General features: G+C 41.4%; 5 protein-coding genes across 5 annotated transcripts; 2 read left to right on the forward strand and 3 right to left on the reverse strand.

Moving 5' to 3' along the window:
- Positions 1-2,047: 2,047 nt before the first annotated feature.
- Positions 2,048-2,719, forward strand: CGCA056_v013224 (uncharacterized protein; the record flags this gene model as incomplete). The annotated part of the gene is made up of 3 exons (XM_037328468.1): positions 2,048-2,090; positions 2,168-2,324; positions 2,470-2,719. The coding sequence occupies 3 exons, from the start codon at positions 2,048-2,050 to the stop codon at positions 2,717-2,719; spliced, it is 450 nt and encodes a 149-aa protein (XP_037172705.1).
- Positions 2,720-3,521: 802 nt separating this feature from the next.
- CGCA056_v013225 (uncharacterized protein) lies at positions 3,522-5,223 on the reverse strand (the record flags this gene model as incomplete). Its single annotated transcript, XM_037328469.1, has 4 exons — positions 3,522-3,921; positions 3,991-4,403; positions 4,443-4,847; positions 4,906-5,223. 4 exons carry the CDS (start codon positions 5,221-5,223, stop codon positions 3,522-3,524), a joined length of 1,536 nt encoding a protein of 511 aa, XP_037173104.1.
- A 1,389-nt stretch (positions 5,224-6,612) lies between these two features.
- Positions 6,613-8,254, reverse strand: CGCA056_v013226 (Satratoxin biosynthesis SC1 cluster protein 4; the record flags this gene model as incomplete). The annotated part of the gene is made up of 4 exons (XM_037328470.1): positions 6,613-7,156; positions 7,213-7,885; positions 7,941-8,076; positions 8,132-8,254. The coding sequence occupies 4 exons, from the start codon at positions 8,252-8,254 to the stop codon at positions 6,613-6,615; spliced, it is 1,476 nt and encodes a 491-aa protein (XP_037173103.1).
- A 1,763-nt stretch (positions 8,255-10,017) lies between these two features.
- Positions 10,018-10,705, forward strand: bcas2 (Pre-mRNA-splicing factor SPF27; the record flags this gene model as incomplete). Its single annotated transcript, XM_037328471.1, has 2 exons — positions 10,018-10,054; positions 10,119-10,705. The coding sequence occupies 2 exons, from the start codon at positions 10,018-10,020 to the stop codon at positions 10,703-10,705; spliced, it is 624 nt and encodes a 207-aa protein (XP_037173102.1).
- A 307-nt stretch (positions 10,706-11,012) lies between these two features.
- Positions 11,013-12,253, reverse strand: PKAR (cAMP-dependent protein kinase regulatory subunit; the record flags this gene model as incomplete). Its single annotated transcript, XM_037328472.1, has 2 exons — positions 11,013-11,714; positions 11,780-12,253. 2 exons carry the CDS (start codon positions 12,251-12,253, stop codon positions 11,013-11,015), a joined length of 1,176 nt encoding a protein of 391 aa, XP_037173113.1.
- Between the last annotated feature and the right edge of the window lie 12,749 nt (positions 12,254-25,002).

Below are 25,002 nucleotides of genomic sequence, written 5' to 3' on the forward strand. Positions count from 1 at the left end.
GAGTAATGGTGGTGGTGGCGAGCTGTCTGCGTGAGAAGCTGCGGCTGGAAGCATAAGCTGAGCTGGCGACGGGAGTTCAGGTGTTTGCGATTTCGGGAACCGAGGAGGGAGGCGTAGTTGCGAGGCTAGCGAGCAAGCTCCAGAAAGCTCTCCGACTGAGCCGAGTGGAGCCATTGGTCAATTGATGTGCTCCGGTCTGGGGCCCGCTTCAGGGGTTCTCGTTCTTGGGGACCGGTACGCAGGACGCAGGACGCAGGACTCAGCATTGAAACGCGAAAGAGCAGTCATACGGGCATTTTCCGGCAGATGCACCAACATTCCAGATTCGTTGGGAACTGGTGAATCGAGGAATGAGCGGATCCAGAAGTCGAATGCCGTACACAGTGTAGCAGGTGGTGATGAGAGACCCATAGGAACCCCATCAAGACCACATTTGCAACTGTCAGTGCTGGTGGATGCGGAGTTCTTCGTGTCCGAAGAGAATATGCCTTAGGTAAAGAAGTCGACGTGGAGCTGGCGTTGGCTGGACAGGCCAGGACCGGCAGTCGCCGAGCAGGAGCATGATCATGTGTGCCAATATGCAGGCTGCCGCGATGGAGTCATTGGCAAGGAGCCAGGCTCGAGGCCGGGCGAGAACAGCAAAGCTGCCACATGGCCAAAACGAATCAGCCACAACGAGCCGTTGGGGATGCTCCGACGTCGGAAAGCAGTCCATAGCAGACTAGACTCTCTGGCCTTCGATACGGTGAAGGGTTTCTGGAGCATCGACAAGGAGAATGGCCAACTGTTAAGTCAAAACAACAGTGATTGTGGCCTCGATGTAGGACGAAAAAAGGAACATGCTGGGATGAGACGACACTGACGATGGGCAGTTTTCGATCAGTTGCGGCCCCTAAATGGCTCGATAGCAGGGGTCGAGCGATACCAGTCGCGTGCTGCTCCGGTACTTGGGTAGGCGCAGCGGGTGGGCGGCTGTTGTGGCCGCTGACATGTAACGGCCTAGCGGTGCATAGTACACTGGTATCCACTACCCCGCAATCTGGCCACCCGTCCCAGCGCAGCTGGTACCTGAGACCCCGGATCCGAGTGGACCCTTTGCGTCACTGTGCTCCCGTGGTCAGGGGATTGCCGCAATGCAGCTCGGGACGGCGAGGAAAGAGGACGAAGGGCCTGCCTTTCATTGCATTTGAGGGAGAGAGACGAACGTATGGATCAATTGAAAGGTATTGGTTGAGGCAGGAGGTGTGTTGGGACGGATGACAGTGACATGACAGGAACAGCTCAAACAGATAAGGGCCAACAAACAGATTCCTCCAGAGAAAGAAAGCCAGAAGCCCAGGCATTGGAGCAGCAGGAGGGGAAGGTTTGGTCTGGCGTCAGTCCACGCCCATCTCCACCACGGCCAGTCCACGCCGGCCGTCCCCCCGTCCCAGTGCTCCCCCCCCGCGCCGTGTCTGGACGGTGCAGTCCAGGTCGTGAAGGTGGCCCCTTCCCTTGCAAGCTGCAGCAGCTGTCCGCCCCCATCTGCATCGAAGTCACGCGATCCGCCTTTTCATCAAGGACCCAGCCAACCCGGTCAACCCAGCCTTTCCGGACCTCCTGCGAAGATACCTCCTTCCCCCCTTTACCGTCCATCCCCCCATTGGGCGAACTGTCTGATGATCGCGTGATCTGATAGGCCGCCATTTCTCTCAAGCCTTCGTCCTTTAAAAGCATCCTGCTTAGCTCTCCGTCTACATAACTCCCCCCCCTCCTCCTCACATAACACCTGAATCCCATCAAAATACAATTCGAATCCATCAACACACCAACCGCAGTTTCACCCAGCGAACATCGACGATCTGCTCTTTAACCATCAACCCAAACCCGTCTACCTGATCTTCTCCTGTAACACAAATACACACATCCAGAAACCGTACCTCACCAGCAATTCCTTCAAGAGTATGTTCGCACCTTCCCTCTGAAGCTCTCCCCTGCCCCGCACCATATTCCCCTCCCGTGACGTCTCCCCGTCACCTCCGTGCTGTCCAAGCATTCCATCTTCGATATGTCTTTACACATCGAGTACCATCCCCAACCATCATTCAATGGTTTTTGGCGGCATGCCAATTGACCCCATCCTGCGTGTAACTGTTCTGACCACTTGCACTAACACCGTCTCCCGCAGTGACTCGTTCTCACAAGTACAACGACCGTGACCACGCCGCCCTGGCTGACGGCACTGCTTCTCCCCAAGAGCACCTGCCTCGCTATTTTGCGAAGCATGGTCACGAGGGTGTCGACCCCAAGAAGGTGAAGAAGAACGGCGGCGGCAGAAGTAACTGGTACGTTCGGACCTCTCTTTGCGTTGCCTACCCCACTTACACGCGACCACTGTCAATGCCACAGAGCACTTCCACCTCCCCCAATCCATCAATCTGTCACTCTCAACTGCCCATGAATTCATTTACTAACATTCAGTGTTCACAGGGGCAATGCCGGCGAGGAAGTCGTCGATGAGGACTTCCGTTTCACCAACGCGAGGCGTCGCACCAACAGCAGCGGCTACGCTGACAACTTGTCGGCGTTCAAGACCAAGTTCGACGTCAACGAGCCTGAGCCCGTCTTCGAGGAGTCCATCCACGGCCCCAACGAGGAGGATGGCGAGGACCTGACCAAGACGGAGACCTCTGAAAGCGGCGGTTCTTCTTACGGCGATGAGAAGATCACCAAGCACTAATATCGGGACACCGTCCCTAATGTTTCGTGCTGCAGCCCTCTCATACCACTGTAACACCAGGCAGTCGTGTTCTCATCATCCCTTTTTCAAGCTTGCGCTCTCGAGGAACTAGTCATCACCACAACAACACAAACACATTGTATTCAGCATGGGAGGATGGGGTTATTGCTCAGGGTTTCATTTTCACGGTAACGGATTCGGCGATAAGTGGCTTTGCTTTGAGAGACTGGAAGAGAGCGAAGGGAGATGGGGCTTCCTCGTTCACGATTGACTGCCTTGGCGGCGGATGAAAGCGTGTATCACGAAGATTTATGACCTGGCGACGAGCAGCGTTGCCCTTGTACTATTAAAACAAATGGCCAATGATCTGATGAATAGATCCATGCCCTGTACCAAACTCTGGTCCCAAAAATCTGTGTTAAAGCCCCTCGCCAGTACTTTAAGACACGAGTCTAATACCGTTCATCCAAAAGGAGCCGGCATTCACAAGTAGACGTCAAACGTTTATGGCCATGACTGCGAAGAGAGCAAGCAACTAACCATAATTTGGACGGACGAGCTCTCAACCGCGGACCTTTTGTTTTTTGAACTTCAAATGTCTCTGTTGAAACTGCTTAACCCGCACAAGCGACAAAGACGAGGGACTAATTTGAGCAATCGCACCTTCCATCATCTCCAGCCAAATCGCACCTTCGAAAGCTACGTCCTATCCTTCTGACCCCTCATCGACGGCGCAGCACCTTACACCACCCTGACGAAACAAAGCTGCAACCCCCGCTTTTGGTTCCCTTACTGACAAACTTCACCACTCGACTCCAAGTACACACAGTCTCTCGACGAAAGGGGACCAGCCAAAGGTCAAGGTGAAACGGGCATACAACATTTGCTCCTCCAGCAGCTGCAGCCTGGCCGTGTCCATCTGCAAGATGTCCATCCACTTGGAAGAAGACGGGGGAGGGCGAGTGATGTCTGCCGGGCTGTCTGCTTCTCCAACGACAGAAGCTGCGACCGCTGTACTCACATCGACGGGGAAGAAGAGCTCGCCCCAAGCCTCCTCACTCCATACTAGCTTCCCTTGTGCGATGCACCCCGTTTCGTCCACCAGGATACCCATGACTCGGGGGTTGAGTACAAGGGTCCTCTCAGTCATGCAGTTCTTACACGTTGCGGACGAGTGATTGGCATATAGGGGAACTCCGCAGCTAAAAGGTCGCATTAGCAACTGCCCATGACGTGCAAGTTAGTGATGCTGCGCGTCGAATGCTACACACCATTCAATGCAGCAGAGCATCTTCCTTCGGTAGAGCCCACGCAAATCTAATCCTAGGACCGTCAAGCACAGCTTGCCCGTGAAATCCATCGCCGGATCAGCACGAGCGAACTCGTCCACCTCTGCAAGAGTGAACAACGGTCGTATGGGCCCGTGAACAGCCACCTCGGCGTTCCAGACGTCCTTAGGGAAAGGAATGCAGATGCACTCCTTCTTTACCCTATTCTTCACCCATTGGTGAAGCCAGTTGCCATCGGGAAAGTCAGGGTCTACGTCGATGAGGGTGTTGTAAGTGAGGCCGACACCTGCTGGCTTGGGAGGCTTGGTCTCGCGAGGGGGGTTAAACTTGGGACTCGTCAGAAGAAGAATGGTATCGTTGGGCTTCCACAGCTTGGCAGAGTTCGCCTTGTCATCCTATAGCGTCAGCGCACAGCTTGCTGTGTCATCCCATACAGTGACCTCGACTAGCTCCGCTTCTCTGCGGTCATTTCTCGTGACGCGCTTGCGAGATCCAATGCTCTTGACGCAGACGATCAGGCGAATCGCAGCAGCTGTGTCATGACCTGTTTTGAGGTATTGGCCGAGTGTCATCAGGTTGGGGAGCGGTCTGGCGTCTGGATCATCATGCTCGTAGTCCAGGGGCACCCGAGCAATGTTCTGTGTCGTGGGGGTGTCTGTGATGAATCGTATGAACTGCTTGGTACCAACGTCCGCTGGGTTGATGGGAGTATACATGGTGACGAAGGGGATGTTTCCCTGGTTCGTATTGGCTGAGGTTCCCGTCCAGCTTGCCCATACTGTGACAAGCTGTCCGATTAGGAGAAGAGAAACAGGGATACCAATGGGGACGAGTCTAACCTAGAAGAGACGGTCAGGCTCGACGTCAAACAATAGCAGAAAGTACTTGGGAACGAACTGCGATGGCACCTGTATCATCTTTGACAATTAGCTGGTGTGCTGGCCGAGTATACGTGTTCTTGGAGTCGAGAAATGCAGGCGTATAGTTGACGATGCGGCCAGTGAAGCGAATAAGCGCCGGCCCTGGCTGTATATTCGCAATGCACGCTTGATGGTATTCGTCGGATGGATCCCAGCGCCTGTCGAGAGGATTGTTTCCTGCCTCAACCTCCGCTTGGGTGAAGCCGTCATCCTGAGGGTGTTTCTTGGTGGGCGCCACCACCGATGACGTGGGTACCTCCTTCTTGTAGAAGGCCTGTATGGAAAAGTCGGACATGGCGATGGATGCGGCTCACCAAGAACCAAAGTTCCTAATCAGGGAATGGTGTACTCGGCACTGAACCATACAGGTGACAGCAGAGAGAGATGCTGATTAGTACGCCCCGGACCTGACCTTGGTTGGACGAAAAGACTTAGGCGGGTTGAGGCGAGGCTTTGGTACAATTCTCAGACAGGACCCTGGAAAGCAAGAGCCGTGGTGGACATTAGTTCAAGACGGGGAAAGAGCCCCTCGACCGCACCTTCTCATCTCATCTAGGCTGCACCTTCCCACTCTCCCAATTTGGAAGGCACGGCAAGATGCAATATCCCGCCTCTCTCAGCCACCGAAATCATCCTGGGTACCTAAGGTAGGTAGAGCCAGTGTATACAGCCGTCTTGGTCTCCCGCGCGCTTAGTTCGGGTGTGTTAGTGCCTTGTCCCCCCCTCTTGGACAATGAGCCCAAAAATCGTGATAGTACCAAGATTCCACCCGGCCCCGATCCGTGGTTTTCGGGCTTCTATCTGCTTTACACGTAATCCACTACTCACTCGTATTCTACCAAATGTGACTGGCCCTGAATCCTAGAGTCGCGCTATAACTCGGTCTTCGTACTCCAGTCGATTGCTTGGACAAAGAAATGCATAACCCGGGAAGTGGGAAAGGTGACCGATGCACACGATAGTCGCAGTCCGATTTGATTTAACGACGCAAGCTATGCCGTTAGAAGCAAGCAAGGCATGACCCCCCACTCAAATAGCTTCCCAAAGGCTCGGATCCGATGGACACCGGTGGAATGATGATCGGCCATGGCGAAAATATCCAATCTTGGACGTGGCGTTCTCGGCACCGCATCGGGCATCTTGTCTCAAGCGGCGGCGGAAGCGAGGCGGAGAGACATCACCGCATGCACACGATTTACAGAATGACAAAGAGCAAACGGTTAAACGGACATGATTTGGAACTTTTTGTCTCGTGTGGTTTTCCGGATGTGTTATATGATCTATCTTCTATTACACTGGTACTGGTGGCTGACTACCAGTACACTTTTTAACGGCCGAGAGGGTACGGTCACACCGGCGGCCGCCCTCCCCGTCAGGCCAAGGAACAATCGAATGCCTTCTCTGATCGTATGCTAGACCAACGACTCCATGATCCCCTCGGGTATGTCTAACAAAGGAAAACCCACCGGAAAGAAAATAACTCCCAACGCCGAGGCCGTTTCTTCTGTCAGTTCGCGGGAAATACTCATCGTACAGTATCTCATACCAGAGACAAGAGACAAGAAACCCTCATGTGCCCACAACATCTTGCTGCCCAAAGGCGGCTGCGTATCATGCGGAGTTGTGGTGTCGTATGTACAAACGCTGAATTTTTGTGTACATTTGTAAAGCGCAGCGTTGGAGCTTAATCCCTTGACGAAGGACCAGACTGCTTGCGTCCGGGACCACCGTAATCCGACATGGCGCTAGACGTGTGTGAGATTGACGTCGATCTGTGGCTTTGTGCCGCGATGCTGTTCTTGGCGCTCCCGGACTCGAGATCCTGCATGGCGTATATGCTGTTTGAATCGTGGGTCTCGAGAGCGAATGACTTGCTGCAGACGATGCCCTTGCCGTTGCGTATGGCGGCTTGTAGCTCAATCGTCGACGAGGACTCAGTATTAGGGCCCTGAGACATGCGGTTGCGACTGCGGCTTTTGCTCGGGTTATGTCCGCTAGAGGGGTCTTCCGAGTACTTGTGGGAGTCGTAGCGTTTCGTGAGCATGCCAAACAGTCTCGGGAAAGTCTTGATGAGAATGAGACGAATGGCGGGTAGACAGCAGCAGATGATGCCGGTGGGGACCTCAAGTGTTGTCCAGAACGCAATATCGAACTGATCCCAGGTTGGGTTTTGAGACGTTGCGAACTGAACGAGCGAGCGCAGCCGCAAAATGCTCACAATGGTCACGCTTTCGGTCTTGTTAGCCTCAGACTTCTGAGACGGAGAGTTCACAAGGAGACTTACAAAGTACCAACGCAAAACATCATACCCACAGCCAGTTTCTTCCACCAGTGCAGGTTGAGAGTTCTGATTCTGGAAAGAGGAAGAACAAGCATCCATAGATCGAGGAGGATACTGATGACGGCGTTTGCCCAGGGAACGGCGTTGATGTTGATACACGTTCCCTGGTGTTCGCCGTCCCATCTCTGCCAATAATAGTGAATGGGGGTGCATTGAAAAATGCCAACCATCAGAAACACGAACGTGTTGACAGCGTTAAAAGCAACGGTACCCCAAAGTAGACGCGCAAGGCCAGCTCGATCGAAGATGCGCATGTAAAAGAACAGGATGGCCATTTTGACCAAGCCCATCTGAATGAAGTACATGGGCTCGAGTAGGTAGAACCAGAAACCAAACTTCTCGATTTGATCCGGTGTCAGGGTCCAGATGTCCTTGCCGAGACCCGCGGGGATCAGCCCCACAAGGTTGATGATGAAGGATGGGAGGACGGCGAGGAAGGCGAGCAGTGTGAATGAGTCATCCCAGCCTAACTGTGCCGATGAGAAGAACTTATATATCAACCGGGCAAAGACGACGATGATCGAAAGACCAAGCATAGTCCATGTCAACCGGGCATATTCGGGGCTGTGGTCCCTGACAGGCCTGTCACAGGTGACCTCGAAGACATTTTTGGCATCTGTGGACTTGTAAGTATGTGCTCGTGTGCCTCTGGGTTGCGATGGCAGACTAACGAAGGGTGTCCTTGATGGGGCAGGCTCCCACAATGCAGGTCTCGGTTGTAGTCTCGAACTTTGAATCATTGCAGATACACGTTGCATTGGTTAAACCGCAAGGCGAGTCCCTGATTGCTGACAAGATACATGTAACCTAGAGACATATGAGTGAGTGGCGATGGAGACAGGTAGGTATCGGGCAGACTTACCGCACATGTTGGGAGTTGAGCAACAGCATCGGTGATGCTACCAGCCTTCTGGGCCGAAGCGAAAGGTACTGTGATAGCCAGAAGTACTGACACCACAAAAGCGAAGGAGTGTGAAGACTTCATGGTGTCGTCCGATCTAGGTTCGGATCAATCAATTCCCCAACCGTGTCGTGCGCCGTCGTGACAGGAGCCTCAAGAGTCCGAGGTCCAGGGGGGGTATCTGCTTGGTTAAAAAAGAACAACCATAAGCATCATCGAGACCGTTAAATCCCACGAGCTTTTCCGAACCGTTCGCGGGAATAAAAAAACGTCAACATATAGAAGAAAGGGGGTACGGATGTGGCCCAGCCCCGGCTACGGACCGGCGACATTTAAGTGGTCGCCATGTAGCAATGGCTCATCCTCCACGAGTCGCGGCGCGACCTCCTTTCAATCAACCCTGAGCAGGATGGAATTGTATATGCCGTTTGCGATGGTTCAGCCCAGGAGGACGCCACACGAGCGCCAAAAGCGCGGCCGGCCTCTAGTCCCCTCACGTGGTGGATTCGCGATGAGAGGGTCAAGATCAACGCTGAATCGCGAACAGAGCGCAGACGGGCCACCGCTTCCGGTATGGCCGGTGGCAGCCCAAACTTGTCCATAGGCCGGCTGGGGCGAGGCACGGATGGAGCACCGGTCCTAATAGCTTGGGGTAGTTGAACCACTGACAGGCGGAAGACGGATTGTCGTCCTGGATCGCTCCAGGCCATGGGGATCCCCCAGAGTTGCATTCCGGGAGGCCATCCGTTTGATCCGTCCATGCAACAAATACCAAGCGCCGGAATGGGAATGTTGCTCGGCTACGACGAGCTTTGAGCTCCCGGGTTGGATTGACGGATGCCATTGGTCTCGATCAGATTTGACTGGAGAACCATCCTCCATCATCGCAGACCAAGGATGCGAGGTGTGGCAGGGAATACGACGGTGACTTGATAGTTTCCCACGCGGTGGAAATGCAGCCCATCCAGAAAATCTGGAAAACGGGCGCTGACGGACTTGCCTTCTAGAGATGGAAGCAGAAAGGAGTAAGGTATGCGAGAACAACTTCCGAGCTCTGGATTTCTGAAGATGGAAAGTGCCTAGAAGGAGTGAAGGCGCATGGAAACCGCCTCATGGGCCGACTCCCGAAGTGCCCTCATGATGGTCTCTCGGCGACTCCAAATCGTCAAAGGAATTCCAGGTTTCATCGCACAAGTGTGAGATTTAGCTCTTGCATCAAGGAGTACGTCACCAGGAAGGAAAGGCGCCGTGCTGAAGACATCAGAAAAAGAAAGACACGGTGGGGCCGGCCATCCACGAGCCCATCTTCAGCTAAACGACCCAAGCAGGTGTCCTGCATGTACGTCAGGTCCTGTCGTCCCATCATCGATCGCTGTCAAGGTTTTTGTGTGTTGATTTCTGCGCGCACTTCATCTGTTGGGCACGGCGCACGCGCACATACACATGGCTGTCAGGGGATGTCTTCCCAAAGTCCGCTAGCTTTAGGTGCGGCGAAGGATGGTTTGCCTTCAAGCTTGAGCGTGTTTTGAAGTGCAGGAGACCAGGACCCCAGACCAGTGATCGACCGCGTGTGGCCCGTGCTCAAGAGTTCCTTGAGCACGGGCCTGGTTTCTTGTAGCCGACTTATCTCCTTATCGGGCGGGCTCGTGCGTCCACGTCCCAAATTTCTGAACTACCAGATCGCGGTCGCTGCCAGGCGACACCGGGTCGACGTCGGCAACCTGGAATCGAAATACCACGCTACACCTCCTCCCTCTCAACAAGTCTTTCGACGTCCAAAACTGTCAATTTGCCCAGAAAACCATCCCGAAGACCCCTTCTGACGGCTCACGTCATCCCGCAACACAATGAGCGCGCTAAACGCCTTCCACGAGTCCCTCCCGTGTACGTCTGCTGATCTCCCATCTGCCGTGCCTGCGCCATCCAGCTAACCTGTCAACGCCCGCAGACATTGATGACGAGCCCACGCCCGCTGAGCGCGAAGCTGCCGAGTCGTTGATCCGAGCCGAGCTGGCCACCTCTTCCCCAGCTCCGGCCCCAGCTTACAAAGAGCCTACCTTCTCCCCCCTTATTGAAGCCGAACTCGAGCGCGTCGCGTCAAAACAGCCCCTCAAAGTCATCGACCTCGAAAGGTACCAGACACAAGAGCCCTTTCCAGACTCTGGGCAGCCAAAGACAGCAGAGGATCGCGAGCGCCTCGCCGACTCGCTGCGCAAGGCATACACCTCCTACGCTTACCTCGATGGTCGCGCTCAGAACCTGGGTCTGCTGGACAAATATGGCAAAAATGCGTGGCTGATCGGCAATTGGGGCCTTGAGAACGAGCTCAAGGCTATGGAACGGGACCTTTCCGAGACCAAGCGTCAAATCGACATTTTGACTGTTGCTAGGAGGAGGCAACAAGAAGAGGTTGCGGCTGAGATGAAGGGATTGGAGGAGACCTGGAAGAAGGGTGTCGGAAGGACACTGGAGACAGAAATTGCTGTCGAACAGCTGAGAAGGGAGGTTTTGGAGGAAATGAGAACAAGAGGCTGAGGTTGAAAATGCTTTGGCGGGTGTCCTCCTGCTTGCCTCACGATTGATGTCATTCACGCTTATCTGTAATAACAAGGTCCATCTAGATCAATGATACCACCGGAACTCCGTCCTTCAAAACCAATTAAACAATGCCATGAATAAAATACTCTTGACTAACAGGTATCTGGACTTCACTACTAGCTATGTTCTTAGGAAGCGAAGGTAGGTGTTCCACTAACGCCGTTGTGAACCTTCACATTTACCGTCAACCTTTCCAAAGCCGCCATCCAATCTTCAACGAAACGCACAACCACTCCATGACCATTTAAGCCGCTTGCAGCGGATCCATCTCTTCGACACCCGTCTTCACGCTCTCGTACTTTGTTCGCCTCATGATGCCTTCGACGGGGCCAAGAAGTCTCTGGAAGGCAGACTTGCCGAGGCTAGCGACCTTGACATCCGTCGTCGCGACGATACTAGCGGCGCGGGGGGCGTCATTCAAGAGCGCAAGCTCACCAAAGAAGTCTCCCTTGCTGTAGTGCTTGACAGCTTCCTTGCTATCGCCAATGTAAGCATCGGCCTCACCACTCTCCAGCAGGTAGAACGAGTGGCCCGGGTCGCCTTCCTTGATGATAGTTTCACCAGGAGTGTATTTTTGGGTTTCCAACGCGTCGGCAATCTTGGATCGCTCATACGGCGTGAGGGATTGCAGCAACGGCACTTCCTCGAGGAAACTCTCATACATGCGACGGCGCGCAAACGTCGACTCCATAAGAATGCGGCGGAATGTGAGTCGGTCGAGCGCCCACAGGGTGCATCCAGACTCGGCGGAAGTAACCGTTGCAGCTCGAGGAGCGTTGTACATAAGAGCCAGTTCACCAAACGAGCCTCCGGCCTGGATCGTTCCGACTTTTTGGCCCATGCCCTCGGGGCCAGGTTGCAGAGTTCCACTGCTGTTGACGTACACGTCGAAAGATCCCTTCTCCACAACGTAGAAGAAGTCACCAGCGTCACCTTGGCTAATTACCTGTTGTACTACGTTAGGCACCGTACATGTGCAACAAAGTGATGTGGTGGAAGTGATCTTCTTACCTTGATACCTTTGGCCGGGATAGGTTTCTCGATCAATGCTCCCAGAATCTGAGAACTCTGCTCATCGTCCAGATGGCTGAACAAGAAGTTGCCTGCGATGGCAGTTGTGAGACGATCCAGTTGCTCCTTATTCTTCTCGTGGACGGGAGGAGACCAGTTATCGTATGAATCGGCACTGGGTTTCAGAGACTCAGCCGAAACCGAGGTACGGCGGCCAAAGTTGTACTGGGCAGGGTAGCTTTCGGGATTCGGCGGGCTTCTAAGCGCAGAAGGCGGAGCATCGTCCGTGGCGTCGCCGCCAAAAGGACCGCTGAATGTGGTGCCAGCGTTCATGCCAAAGTTCGGTGATGTGGGAGACGTGACCGTATCATTCTCTTCCTCCTCGATAACACGGTGGATAGCGTTGCCACCGGTAGGGCCGTCGCTGGCGCCGCCAAATGGATTGGCATTTGCACCAAAAGGACTCTTGAACATGTTGGGCGACTTGTGAGTAATGACAATCGATGGGAACTTTGTCTCGCTTCGGTGCCTTTAACGTCTCGGTGTAATCTGGCGCAAGTAGGTAGGCAAGTCGGCGCAGCGGGTGTGGATATTGAGAGGGGGAATCGGTGATAGTGTGTTGATGGGAAGCTCTGATGTATGGTTAGCTACTTTGGACACCAGCAGATGGAATGGTAAACGGTTGCCCTGCTCTCTGAGGTCATCAGGCAGATGGACAAAGAATGTTGCAAGATTGGTGGGGTTGTGAGCACGACGGAATTGGCGCGTTCAGTGCCTCGTCTGCTGGGTCTCAGGCTCCAGCACCCGAGCAGATTCCAACTCCCTGGCCAACTAGGTCATGAGGTTCGAGATGCACTGACGCAGATCGGTAGGGATAATCGGCTGTGCAGGGGTGACGCAGGGCAGTGGCAACAGTCCAAATGCGATACCTTTCAATCGGCAGCAACAGTGACGAACTGCAGGTCGGGAGCAGGGAAAACAGGGAGCGGTGACATGGGAGCACAGCAATCTTGGGATGTATGCGGCTGTTGAAGAAGACACATGGGAAACATGAGAGGAGATGATGCTGGAACTATCGAATCTGGGCTAAAGCCGGCCTGATGGTCGAAGGGAGCTTCCACTTACCAAAGGTGTAGCCAACGAAGCTAGCTAGCGGGAGACGGTGGGTTGAGGCGCAAGCTCAACAGCAGCAATGTTCATATAACCCACAGATGTTGAGGCGTGCAGCTGTCGTCGTCGACCGGACCGGGGATGGAGAAGTATAGACGAGGACGAGCAAGACGAGCTTCCGGTAGGCAAAAGGGATGGATGGCTGTTTAAAGATTGAAGAGAGAGGGGAGGGGAGCAGTAATAGAGAGAAGAAGAAGACAGGAGGTCACGTCGTGGGTCCGCAACAGCAGGATGCGGCTAGTAGGTAAGGTATGTCAAGGTAGGTAGGTAGGTACCGAAGTCGAGGAGGGGGAGGGGAGGGGCGTGGCAAGTGGGCGCCGCTTTCTGTTCTCCTGGGTTTCCAGTTCTGGTGCTGTTGTCCGGGTGCGAGACGGTACGAATTGATGAGGCCACAAGAATGCCTCACAAGCGTGTCTTGTCTGGATCGAGGGCAGTTGGCAGAGGAAAGAAGAGGACGACGGTGACGAGCAGGCGGATGGAAGCACGAAATGGGGGAGTGTAGGAAACGGAAGGCCAAGGGAAGGGAAGCTTTTTGGGTTCGGTTTAGGGATTGGACTGGGACGGGGGTGAGGTGGGGTGGCCACGCTTGTTACCACTGCCAGCAGAGGCACGGAGGCAGGCAGACAGTGGAGGAGCCAGGAGACACTACGAATACAGAATGAGGAGGGCGCATCCACGTTGGCTGCTTCCAGTCAAATCTCAATCTCAAGCACCAAAGCACGGAGCACAGGGAACATTTGGGAACCTGGTTACCTCTCAGGAGACAGGGTAGGGAGGGGGAAGGGCACAAAAAAAAAAAGAGAAAGAGCGGAAGGCGCTCCTATCCTCCCCTCCTCCGCCTTCTCGCATTTCTTCGTCCCCTTCCCCCCCTCCACTTTCCCGCCTCCGCTGTCTTCGCATTAAGGTACCTAGCTGTGGCATCCAATCCGCAGGAGCAGGAGAACCAGCATGCAGCGGGCATGCAGCAACTGGACATTACAAAACAGCCAGCATCAGCAACAGCATCAGGCTCGAGGTGATGGATGGGCCCCAGGTGGTGTTGGGTCCTAGCTTTTGAGGGGCCTTGCTGCCCCGGCCGGCCATTCACGGCCGTCGAAGAGTTCTAGAAGGCGCACAGATCATCTTGTGGTCCGCTGCCGCTTCCCTTCCCTGCAGCCCGAAGTGTCCGGGCTTCAGCTTCCACCCTTCCAAGCCGCTTCGGTTGCGATTCTGTGCAGCTCCCAGCGTCTTTTCTGACTGGCCGCACTGGGCCACACACACACTCACACAGTCTACCCTGGGTCCCTGGTTTCGGCCATGTCATCATGGGGACGCCCTCCCGCGGAATTTCAGGGCGCTTTCAGTGGGCCTTCCCCGTCCGCCCGCAACTGCCCCTCACTCAGTCTTTACTAAGGAGGTATGTATGTACATTCGTCCACGCATCTTTTCTGTCAGTGGCCACCTTGGTTTCTAGGTGCTGATCAAGCTCGCTACAGCCACTGGCTTAGTGCCCAAGACCTGACCGATCCCTTTACCAGCACCTGTCTCGCCTGTACCTTATGGCCGCCGGGCTGCTTTCACTGCGATTCCATTTCAGACAGCCCGGGCCCCGTGTAACCAGAATGAAAGTCATAAGCCTGGCTCAAGCTCAAGCTGCCTTTGACGTCCCCATTTTTTGCTTCCAGACCTGCCGTTTCAAGCGGTATGTGCGGCCTCTCAGATGTCGATTCCCCATCGTTGACTCCGCGTCTGGTATTCTTTCGACCATAGCAGTCGCCCCTTTATTACGCCTCCCACTCTCTTATTACGCGGTACTTGACAGGCCATGACATGCTTTCATACAAGTGGCTGGAGGCGCTGCGCATGCATCTTGTCGTCACTGACCTTGACGGTTCTCTGACGAGAAAGATCATCTTGACCTTCTCACACCCCTAGGCTCTTACTATCATATTACCCACCCAAGAGAGGAACAAAAGATGAAGAAATATCCAGCAAACGAAATGAGGCGTGTTAAACATCAACGCCATTCTCTGGTGAGCCTTGCTGTACCTTGACATAGAGCTTCCAGAGTGGTCACAATCCACCGCGGGTATTGCCGAAGCCCATCGTAATGTCGGCGATTCCATCATTGAACATGTTGCGTGCATGGGCTTATCTCAACATCCGCAATTTGGAAATCCAATTAAGCATTACATCAAAATTTCGGTACGTGATTGCATTTCTTATTTGTCTTTGGCGTCGTGCTATTGCCTTCTCCAGGGATGCGGGTCGGTGGTGTTGCGTTCGGCCCGGTCTTGATATACAATATTTTGCGCTGGACTTGTCAATTTGATATGGTGTAGTGGCCAACACGATGCCCTTTCAATAGTTTGCGAGGTTAGGCATAGCCCCGAGCTCGATTCTCGGTTTCGGAACATTTTGTCGTTCGTTTTTTTGGTGACTCTTCGGACCACAATTTGATGGGTCTCCTTTCTTTCACTGCAAATTCATCTTCCTAAGATTTCATCATTTAACCACGGAGTGGAATCTGGACGTTATAGTGGAGAAGTATAGAAACGCGTCTAAGAGAATATTAATAGCATTAATAGGGGTCATCACTCTGCAGGAGGATAGATAATCTTTAAGAGATTGTTAGTTATATCCTGTATGTGCGCTGAATAGCTATTTTCTAGGCTTAGACTTTAAAGGTCTTCTACTTTTTAAGCCTAGCTATATCTAATTTATAGAGGTTTATGCTATATCATGAAAATTCTATTTATATTTTAATAGATATTTACTAAATATTACAATACTATTTATAATAATTAAAAAAGCTTTAATCTAAGTTTATAAAAGTATTGTTAATAACTTTAATAGTTTATAAATAACTTACTATATAAGATTATATAAAAAGAAAAATATAGATCTATTCTTTTTCTATTTATTAACTATCTCTAATAAGATTAACTTATTATATTTAAACTTATATTAACTAGAATACTAATTATAAGAATAATTAATAACTAAATAAAAATAAAATATTCTCTATCTAAATAGTAAAAAAAAAAATTAAAAAAAAATTAATAGTTTATTAATAATAGTTTCTCTAATATTATAACTAAAAATAATTATAAAAACTACTATAAATACTTTATTTATATTTTATAAATTGCTATATATCTCTTATATTTATAAAATAGTAAATTAAATATTAAAATTATCTATTTATAGTTTTAGTAAACATATTAATAAATGAAAACTTTATAAAATCTTAATAATAAAAACTTAAAGAGAATATTAATAAATTAAAGGAAATTTTATAATATAAGGATTATATAAACGAAATAAGTATAATAATGGCTATAATCCTTCTTAATTGTTAAAAATAAGAAGAGAGAAGTAAAGAAGGAAAGGGGGTAACTATAAAGGTAGCCTATATACTAGCAGAGTGTTACAGTCAGCTATCTAACAGTAGGGTCTGCTAATAGAAGCTAAGGATGAACACGTAGTAACAGTATACTGGGTTTATAGTCTGGGTTATAAGCTTTATTATAGATTAGTCTTTAGAAGCTAAGGTGATTAATCTTAGACTTTATAAGTTATTTATAGTGAAAATAAGCTAAAAGTATCCTAAGGATAAATATAAAGTTAATTACTAAAGAGTTATAGAGGTCTAACTATAAAACTAGCTTAAGTTATATTATATATAAATCCTAAATAGTGTCCTTTATTTATATCTAAGATATAAATAATTATAATTAGTTAGTAATATTTACTAATGACTAAATATTCCTTTAAGTACTCCACTAATTATTTTTTATTTTATTATTATATAACTTATACTATAGTTCTTTTATTCTGAATAAATCCTTATTATTCTTATAATCTTATAATATAAACATCTTATTTTAGCTATTTAACGCCTAAATAGGTCATTTAGCTATTATTCTTATTTATAGGTTATAATATTAGGTCCCCTCTCTAAAAGTTTTATTTTTAAAACTTATTATAAATAGGTTATTAGTCTTAGGTTAGAGATCTATTAATTATACTTCCTAATTTTATTTATAATACTAATATTATATTAAGTCATATCTAAAAATCAAAATTAAATATTATCTCTATCTTTTATTATTATAATTATATATTATGTATTATTAAGTTTAGTTTTACTATTAATATATTTTATTTTTATTTTTATTCTTTTAGAAAATATTATAAATTTCTTTTTAGGAGTGAGGTTTATAATAAATATATTTATTTAGGTCGATTATGTAATATAATAATAAACGCTATTTACATCTATAGGTTTATTTATAATTATAATATTTATATTAAGCTAACTTATTTTAGTTAATTATTTATTAAATAAAGCTATTTATTTAGAAGATATTAAGGTAGCTAAAGAGGAGGTGTAAAAAAAGAAGGCTACTATTTTATATATTATATAAGCTAAGTTAGATAAATCCATAGCGTAGTTAAATTATTTATATAAATAGAAAAAAATAATATTTTATAAAAGTTAAGAGGTAATAAAAGAGGAGCTAGTAATATCTCTTACATTAGAGGCTTAATTTATAAATAGTTTTAATATATTAGACTTAAAGATAATCTTAGATTAGAATCCTAGTACTCTAAATTTCTTATTAGAGGAGTCTTAGTTATATTTAGGTATTCCTAATTAAATAAGTGGTTTTTTATTTATTTTATAATTATTTTAGTAAACGTATATATAAATAAGTTATTTAAGAGGTTTAGGGAATTATATATATAAATAGTAACATAGTTCATCAGTCAGCCGGCCGGACCAGTCAGCCGGACGGTTTTTTCTAAACACTCTTACATCCAAATCACTTAAACCTTTGACGCGTAAAATCTCAACAACCATAATGCCAATCTACACCCAAGAAGACAAACTCATTCTCGCGATTGAAGCGATCCGATCGACACGCGCTGCAGGTAATAACTTAAGCATTTCGCGTGCTGCAAAGACCTACGGTATCCTAAAGAGCACCTTAGCTGATAAAATGAACAACCGACCGCGATGCGAACAAGCTCAACCCTAACGATATAAACTCAATCCGATTGAAGAGAAAACACTTCTCCAATACGTTATTGAACAGGATTCCAGAGGATTTCCTTTCCGCCTCAGCAGTGTGGAAGATATAGCTAATCTCCTGCTATAAGCCTGCAATAGCAAGCCTGTTAGTAAGCAATAGGCTAGGCAGTTTGTGGACTTACAGCCTGCTCTGAAAACTAAGTTTAATTATCTATATAATTATTAAAAGACTCTTTAAGAAGATCCTGAGGTTATATTAAAGTGGTTTGCGCTATTATGTAACATAATAGCTAAGTATAATATCTAAGAGGGGGACCTATATAATTTTAATAAAACTAGCTTTATAATAGGTATAATCACTATGTTAATAGTAGTTATATATACTGATTAATATAGTAAAGTAAAGTCTGTTTAGCCTAATAACTATAAATAAGCTATAGTTATTAAATATATTAGTTTAAGCAGGTGGTATATCCCTCTATTTATAATTATTAAGGGTGTATATCACCTTATTATTTAGACTATACAATTAGGTTTTCTAGGTAACTAGGTGATTAAACCTACTGCTAATAGATAGATAGATAATTAGATAGGTTTTAACTAGATTAAACATTTTAATAAATATACTAAGAACTAAATAAAAGGTGTCTATTAGATACTTATTATTAATAGCTATAAAAGCTATTTATTAGCTGAATTTAATAATTAATATAAGCAGAATAATATTATAACTATTAGCATGCTTATATATTTATTATATCTACTATAGCTATTAGATATTACCCTTTATTCACCTTTAAAACGCATATACAGTGATAAAATTAACTAATTTATTAAAACCTCTATAAATCATATCACTAAGTCTAAGTTCTTTATTACCTTCCACTAGGCTTATAATAAGGTTTTTAATAAGGAAAACATCAGGTCTGCTTTCTAAGGCGCTAGAATTTCACCATAGGACCTAGACTATATTATTAAAAAGCTTAATATATATTTATAAATACTTACACCTCCTATAGCTAACCTTTTAACACTTCTACCTTAGTAGTTATAAACGCCCTCTAACCTATAATAAACTATCTTATAGTCTAACTTTATTAAAAGTTATATCTCTACTTATTAAGGAAGCTTATTAATATTAATTATTACTATAGTTAAGTAATTATTAAAAGATGTATAAATAATAGCACACTTAATTACTATTTTAACTAATTAGCTTTATACCCTTAAGGATATAAATATAGCACTTACTAAGCGCTAGAGGGCTAAAAGAACGTAGGTCCAGCTTAGAGGGGCACTTAGTATAGAGGAATCTTAGGTTTTGCTTGAAGGGAAACAAAAAGAGAAACGTCCAGCACCTCAAGAGGACGACGAGGGGGGTCCATCAAAGAGAGCCCAGCCAGCTCGGAGACGCTGTGGTATGTGTGGTGAGACTGGGCATAACGCGCGAACCTGTTCTAAAGATGTCGAACCCTCAGGAGATTCTGATAGCGACAACTAATAGTTGATTTAATGCGTTGTGGTTGAGAAATATTAGATGTTGTTGTGTATGTGGGGAAAAAACGTCCGGCTGATTGGTCTGGCCGGCTGACTGATGAACTATGTTATTTATATTTTCCCTCTATTTCTTATTATTATTATTTATAATATTATTTATAGTTTTTTTATATTTCTTTTACTCTTTTTAGGTTATAGATATATTTAGTCTATCTTTAAAATTTATATTATTAAATATATTAATATAAACCTTAATCTTATTATAATAGTTAAATAGGTTATTATTAGGTTTCTATATATTATTTTTATATCTATAATTTTTCTATTTAACAAAATATTCCTATTTATTATATCTATATTAATGATTAAATAGTTTTTCTATTTTATACTCTAGTTTATTATCTTTGATAATAATAAGGTTATTTATTTATAATCTTTATAAAGCTAATTTAAGGAGTAAGATATAGAAAGCTAAGTAATACTTTATAGTTTCTAAGAGTTTAAATTTATAATTAATTAGTGAAATTACTTATAAAATTCTGAAAAGTCTAAATTTCTTATAGTTAAATTTATTACTTAGTTGTTTTATTTTAATGTTTTACTATATAAAATAGATATTATCTTTCTCTTTTAAAGTTAGTCTTTTAATCCTTTATTTATTACTAAATTTAGCTATTCTTTATTATGTAAACTTAAGTTCTTTATATATACTATTTTAGATATCTTTTATTTATTATATTAAAGTAATAACTTTTACTATAGCTAGGTTTATTTATAGTTCTCTATAAGTAATTAGTTTAAATTTATAGTTAAAGTAGAAAAAGGATTCCTTAGTATTTTCTCTAGTTATACTATTATAAATAAGCTAAGCTGTTAGTAGTAATGTTATCTAATTATTTTAGCTGTAGTTAACATAAGTATAGATGTAAGTTTTAAGGATTTAGTTAATTGTTTCTATTTATTTATTAATTTATAAGTGAAATATGGTAGATATGACTTATTCAATATTAAGTTATAATATAATTAATCTCTAAAACTTAGAGGTGAAGATTTTATTTCTATTTAATATAATTTCTTTTAATATTTTATAGTTAGTAATAATATATTTAAGGAATATATACGTGAATTTTTTAGTATTGTTTGCTTCTTTATATAAAATAAAATAAACATATTTTATAAATCTATTAATAATAATAACAATATTCTTAAAATACGTTTTTATAAGGGGTTCTTAAGACTTTAATAGCTTAATAATAAAATTAAAGGATATAGAGTATTGAGCGGTTTATAGTATAAATAAAGGTTATAATAATCTATTAAACTAGTATTAAGCTGGTTTGCTTTTTAGGTAAACCTTGTAATCTTTAATTACTATTATAATATATTCTCTAGTGATTTTTTCTCTATATTATTATTATAGTTATTTCTAGGTTTTTATAATTTCTTAGTAACTATATATTAGTAAGCTATAGAACTCTATAATTACTTTATTATCTAATTTACTAGTTAAATTAGTATTAAATCATCTAGTTATTATTAGGAGTTTAGCTATTAATATTAGGTTTTTATTATTATATTATTTAAGAATTATTTAGGTTTCTTTTAGTATTAAGATATTATAGTTTAATTATTAGCTAAAAGCGTTAGCTTTACTATTTTTTAATTCTTTTTAATAGATAATTTAGAAATTAAATTCTAAGAGGAATTCTAATTATCTGATTTATTATTTATTAAATATTTTTAATATAGTGAAATATACTAAGTTTTTATAGTCTATATACATATATATATATATATTTTATAAATTATTCCTAAAAGCTTAAATTACTATTTTTTTTGAAAGCTTTAATAATTACTATAAGTGTTTTATTATAAATCTAATGATTAAACTTAAGTTTATAGAGTTTATATAAAAAGAAGGCGTAAAAATATAAATATTTTTCAAATTCTTATTATAATAGTTATATTTTAAGAGTAAAATTTAAAATATTTATTTTTAGCTTAAACTGTTTTTATAAGTTTAGGATTATTAAGATTAGTTTATTAGATACATAGTTTTTAATTTTCTAGAAAGCTATATTTTAAGCTTTCTTTTATTTAAATAGTTAGTTTTTATAGCTAAGGTCTATAAGAGGTATATTAATCTTATTATAATATTTAATAAACTTTTAGTAGAAATTAACTAATTTGAGAAAGCTTTATTTTTTTTAAGGTTTATTAGTATTAGCTATTTTTTAATAATTTAGACTTTCTTTTTTAATATACTAATATGTGTAGAAGTAAGAGTAAATCTAAGTTATTTTACCCTTAAGTATAGAATATATTTTTCTCTAGTTTCACTAGGAGTTTAGTATCCTAAAAGGCTTATAATATAAAGTATACATATTGCTTATATTATTCTATTACAGGGGAGAAAATAAGGATATTATTAAAGTAAACTATTATAAAGATATCTCTAAATTTTCTAAAGATTTAGTTAATTATATTCTAAAAAGTAGTAAAAATATTAATAAAACTAAAAAAACAATGAGGTATTTATAACATCCTCTATATATTTAAAAAACAGTTTTTTTTAATAAAGTTATACATATTTTTGAGGTTTAATCCTATAAAATAATTTGCTTTATAGAAAATTTATTATAGTTTACTAATTAAAAGTAATAAGTATTAGTTTTTAATTATTATTTTATGAAATATATACTTAATAGTTAATATAAAGTTATAATTTATTACTATTTCTAGTATAAATAAAATTAAGCTTCTTATTAGTGAAAACAATTTTCTAATATACCTTTTTATAAGGCTTTTATTAAGATATTCATTAAAGGCTTCTATTTCTATTAAGTTAAGTCTATAAATTCTATTAAATTTGGGCTTTTTCTCCTCTTTAATAGGGATTTTATAATTAAAACTTACATATTTAGGCAGTTTAGTTTCTAGTTTAGCTATAAAGAGGTTTTTATAAACTTTGTATTTTTCTAAAATAAATAGAAATAGATTATTCTTTTATTTAAGATCTACTATTTTTAATAGCTATGATATAGCTTTCTTTATTTTAAAATAATAGACACATTATTTTACTATTTTATAATTAGTGAATCTATTTAAGGCCTAGGTTCTATAGGGCTATTTAGGGATTAGATTATTATTATCCTCATAGAGTTAGCTTGTTCTCTAATTTATTTATAGGTTATTCTTTTTAAACTATAGTATTTATAATATAATATTATGTATATTAAATTTAGTAATATTAAATTAGAGTTATTTATTTTAATTTAAGTAATTTATCTTAAAAAGTATAGTTTTATTCTCAATAGTTCCTCTTTTATATTAGATATATTCTTTTTTAATATTATTAAGCTAACATATATTTTTTATTATAGTAGTTATAATTTATTTACTATTTAAAATAATATGAAATTTATTTTAGCTCTATTATTAATAAATATAGTAGTTATCATATTATGAATAGTAACTACTAATTATAGATATACCTTTTAGTTTAAGGATATTAGATAAATGGACTTTATTATTATTACTTGTTATAATTTTTTATTAATAAGTAAATTTAGTTTTTTAATTATTTTAGTTACTTAGAGTAGGTTATCTAGTGTTTTTCCTTTTATACTTTTATAAAGTGGTTCTCTTAAATTTATAGTTATAGTAGGTTTATTTTTTTTAGAGGTGTTTTAAAGCTTTAGCTTTCTAAATTATATGAATAAAGTATTTATCTTCTTAATATTTGTTTATTTTATAGTGTTATTATATTAGTATTTTACAAAGTATTATAAGCTTAGGCTAAAACTAGCTTTATTACAGTTAAATAAGATTATAGTTCATTCTATTATTTTAATAGTAATATAGATATTCTAAATTACATTTTTATTATATTTTCTAACGTAGAATTAATATTTATATTTATTTTTTAGATGTTTCTTATATTTATTAAAGAGGTATTAAAGCTAAAAGAGGCTTTAGTAGTTATAGTAATTTATTCTTAATATTAAATGATCTTATTTATATAGTTATAGGATATAGTTTTAGTCTCTAGTATTTATAGCTATTTTATGGAAATATCTTTCTTAGTTATTATGATATAAGTTAATTTCTTAGTATTAGATATATTATCTGGTTTTTTTATTATTATTAAGTTTCCCTTTAGAGCTAATATTATTTATATTAGGGGTAAACTTATAAGTGATTTCTATTTAAGTATATTAGTAAGTAATATTATAAGGTTTATCTAAGTTATAAAGTGAGTTTTCTTTTTTACTAAAAGTTTAGCTACTAATAAAGCTAAGAAGCTATTATTTAGTTAAAAGGTTATATTAATATTTAAGTTTTTTATTTAATTCTTTTTTAACCTATTTAACAAGTTTTTAGTTAATTTACTTAATTTTAGTAAAGTTACTATAAATATTTCTATCTTATTCTAGATATATAGTTAAAGTATTAATTTATTAATACTAGATATAGTTACTTAGTTCTCATTAAGCTTATTATAGCTATAAAGTCTAAGCTATTTTGAGGTATAAGATATATTATTTATTATTTCTTATAACTTACTATCTTACTTTTTATTAATAGATTTAGCTTACTTTTTATTAGATTTAGGTTTCTAAATCCTAAATTATCTATTAAGTTGTTTTATTATAGCTTATAAAGTTTAAGTTAAAATTATTATAAATAACCTAAGTTTACTTATTAATAATATAGAAGGCTAATATATTAATAAGTTTAAGTTATTATATTTAAATTATTTTATTTAGTTATTTAGTAGTCTTTTTAATTATCTTAGTATTAGTTTATAAGGCTATTATAAAGGTTTTAGTCTTAGTCTTAAGGATAATTATATTATATCTAGTTCTCTTATAGTTTAGGTTATTAGGCTAATATCCTAAAGCCTCTTTATTACTATAATATATAAAGTATTTATTATTATAATATTCTATTTAAGAGAGGGATATATAGGGGGTTTTAGTTATTATACTAATCTACTTAATTTATTTAAGTATTAGTTGCTAGTTAAATTTCTTAGGTTATCTGTAGTTTTTAGTAATATATCTTATTTTTTTATAGTTATAATATTTAGGGTTGTAAGGTTTTTCATTATCATTTTCAATAGTTATACTAAGATCTATAGGTTTATTATACTATCTATAGGTAGTATTTTACTAAGTATTATTTTAGTTATTATAGGGTTTATTATTATTTTACTAACTATTAAACTTATTCTAGTTATTATTAGTATTTGTGTTTTGAGTTTAGGTTTTATTACTTATCGCCTTACTTTTCTTATTATTTAAAAAGTTAGTTATTAATCTTAATAACAAGTTTAATATATTAGAGGAAGTTATTAAGTTAGTTAACTTTAATAATTTTATTTTTAATTTTATTTTTAAGTCCTTAATAAAATATAAAGATTTAAGGTTTTTTAGTAAAATCAAATTAAGTACTAAATTATCTAAAATGAGTAGAATAGTTTTTAGTAGATTTAGTTTACTAAAGTTATAAAAAGTCTTTTTTAGTTTATTATTTC

The sequence above is a fragment of the Colletotrichum aenigma genome, assembly GCF_013390185.1.
Source record: "Colletotrichum aenigma strain Cg56 chromosome Unknown KSG_Cg56_contig09, whole genome shotgun sequence".
NCBI lineage: Eukaryota > Fungi > Ascomycota > Sordariomycetes > Glomerellales > Glomerellaceae > Colletotrichum > Colletotrichum aenigma.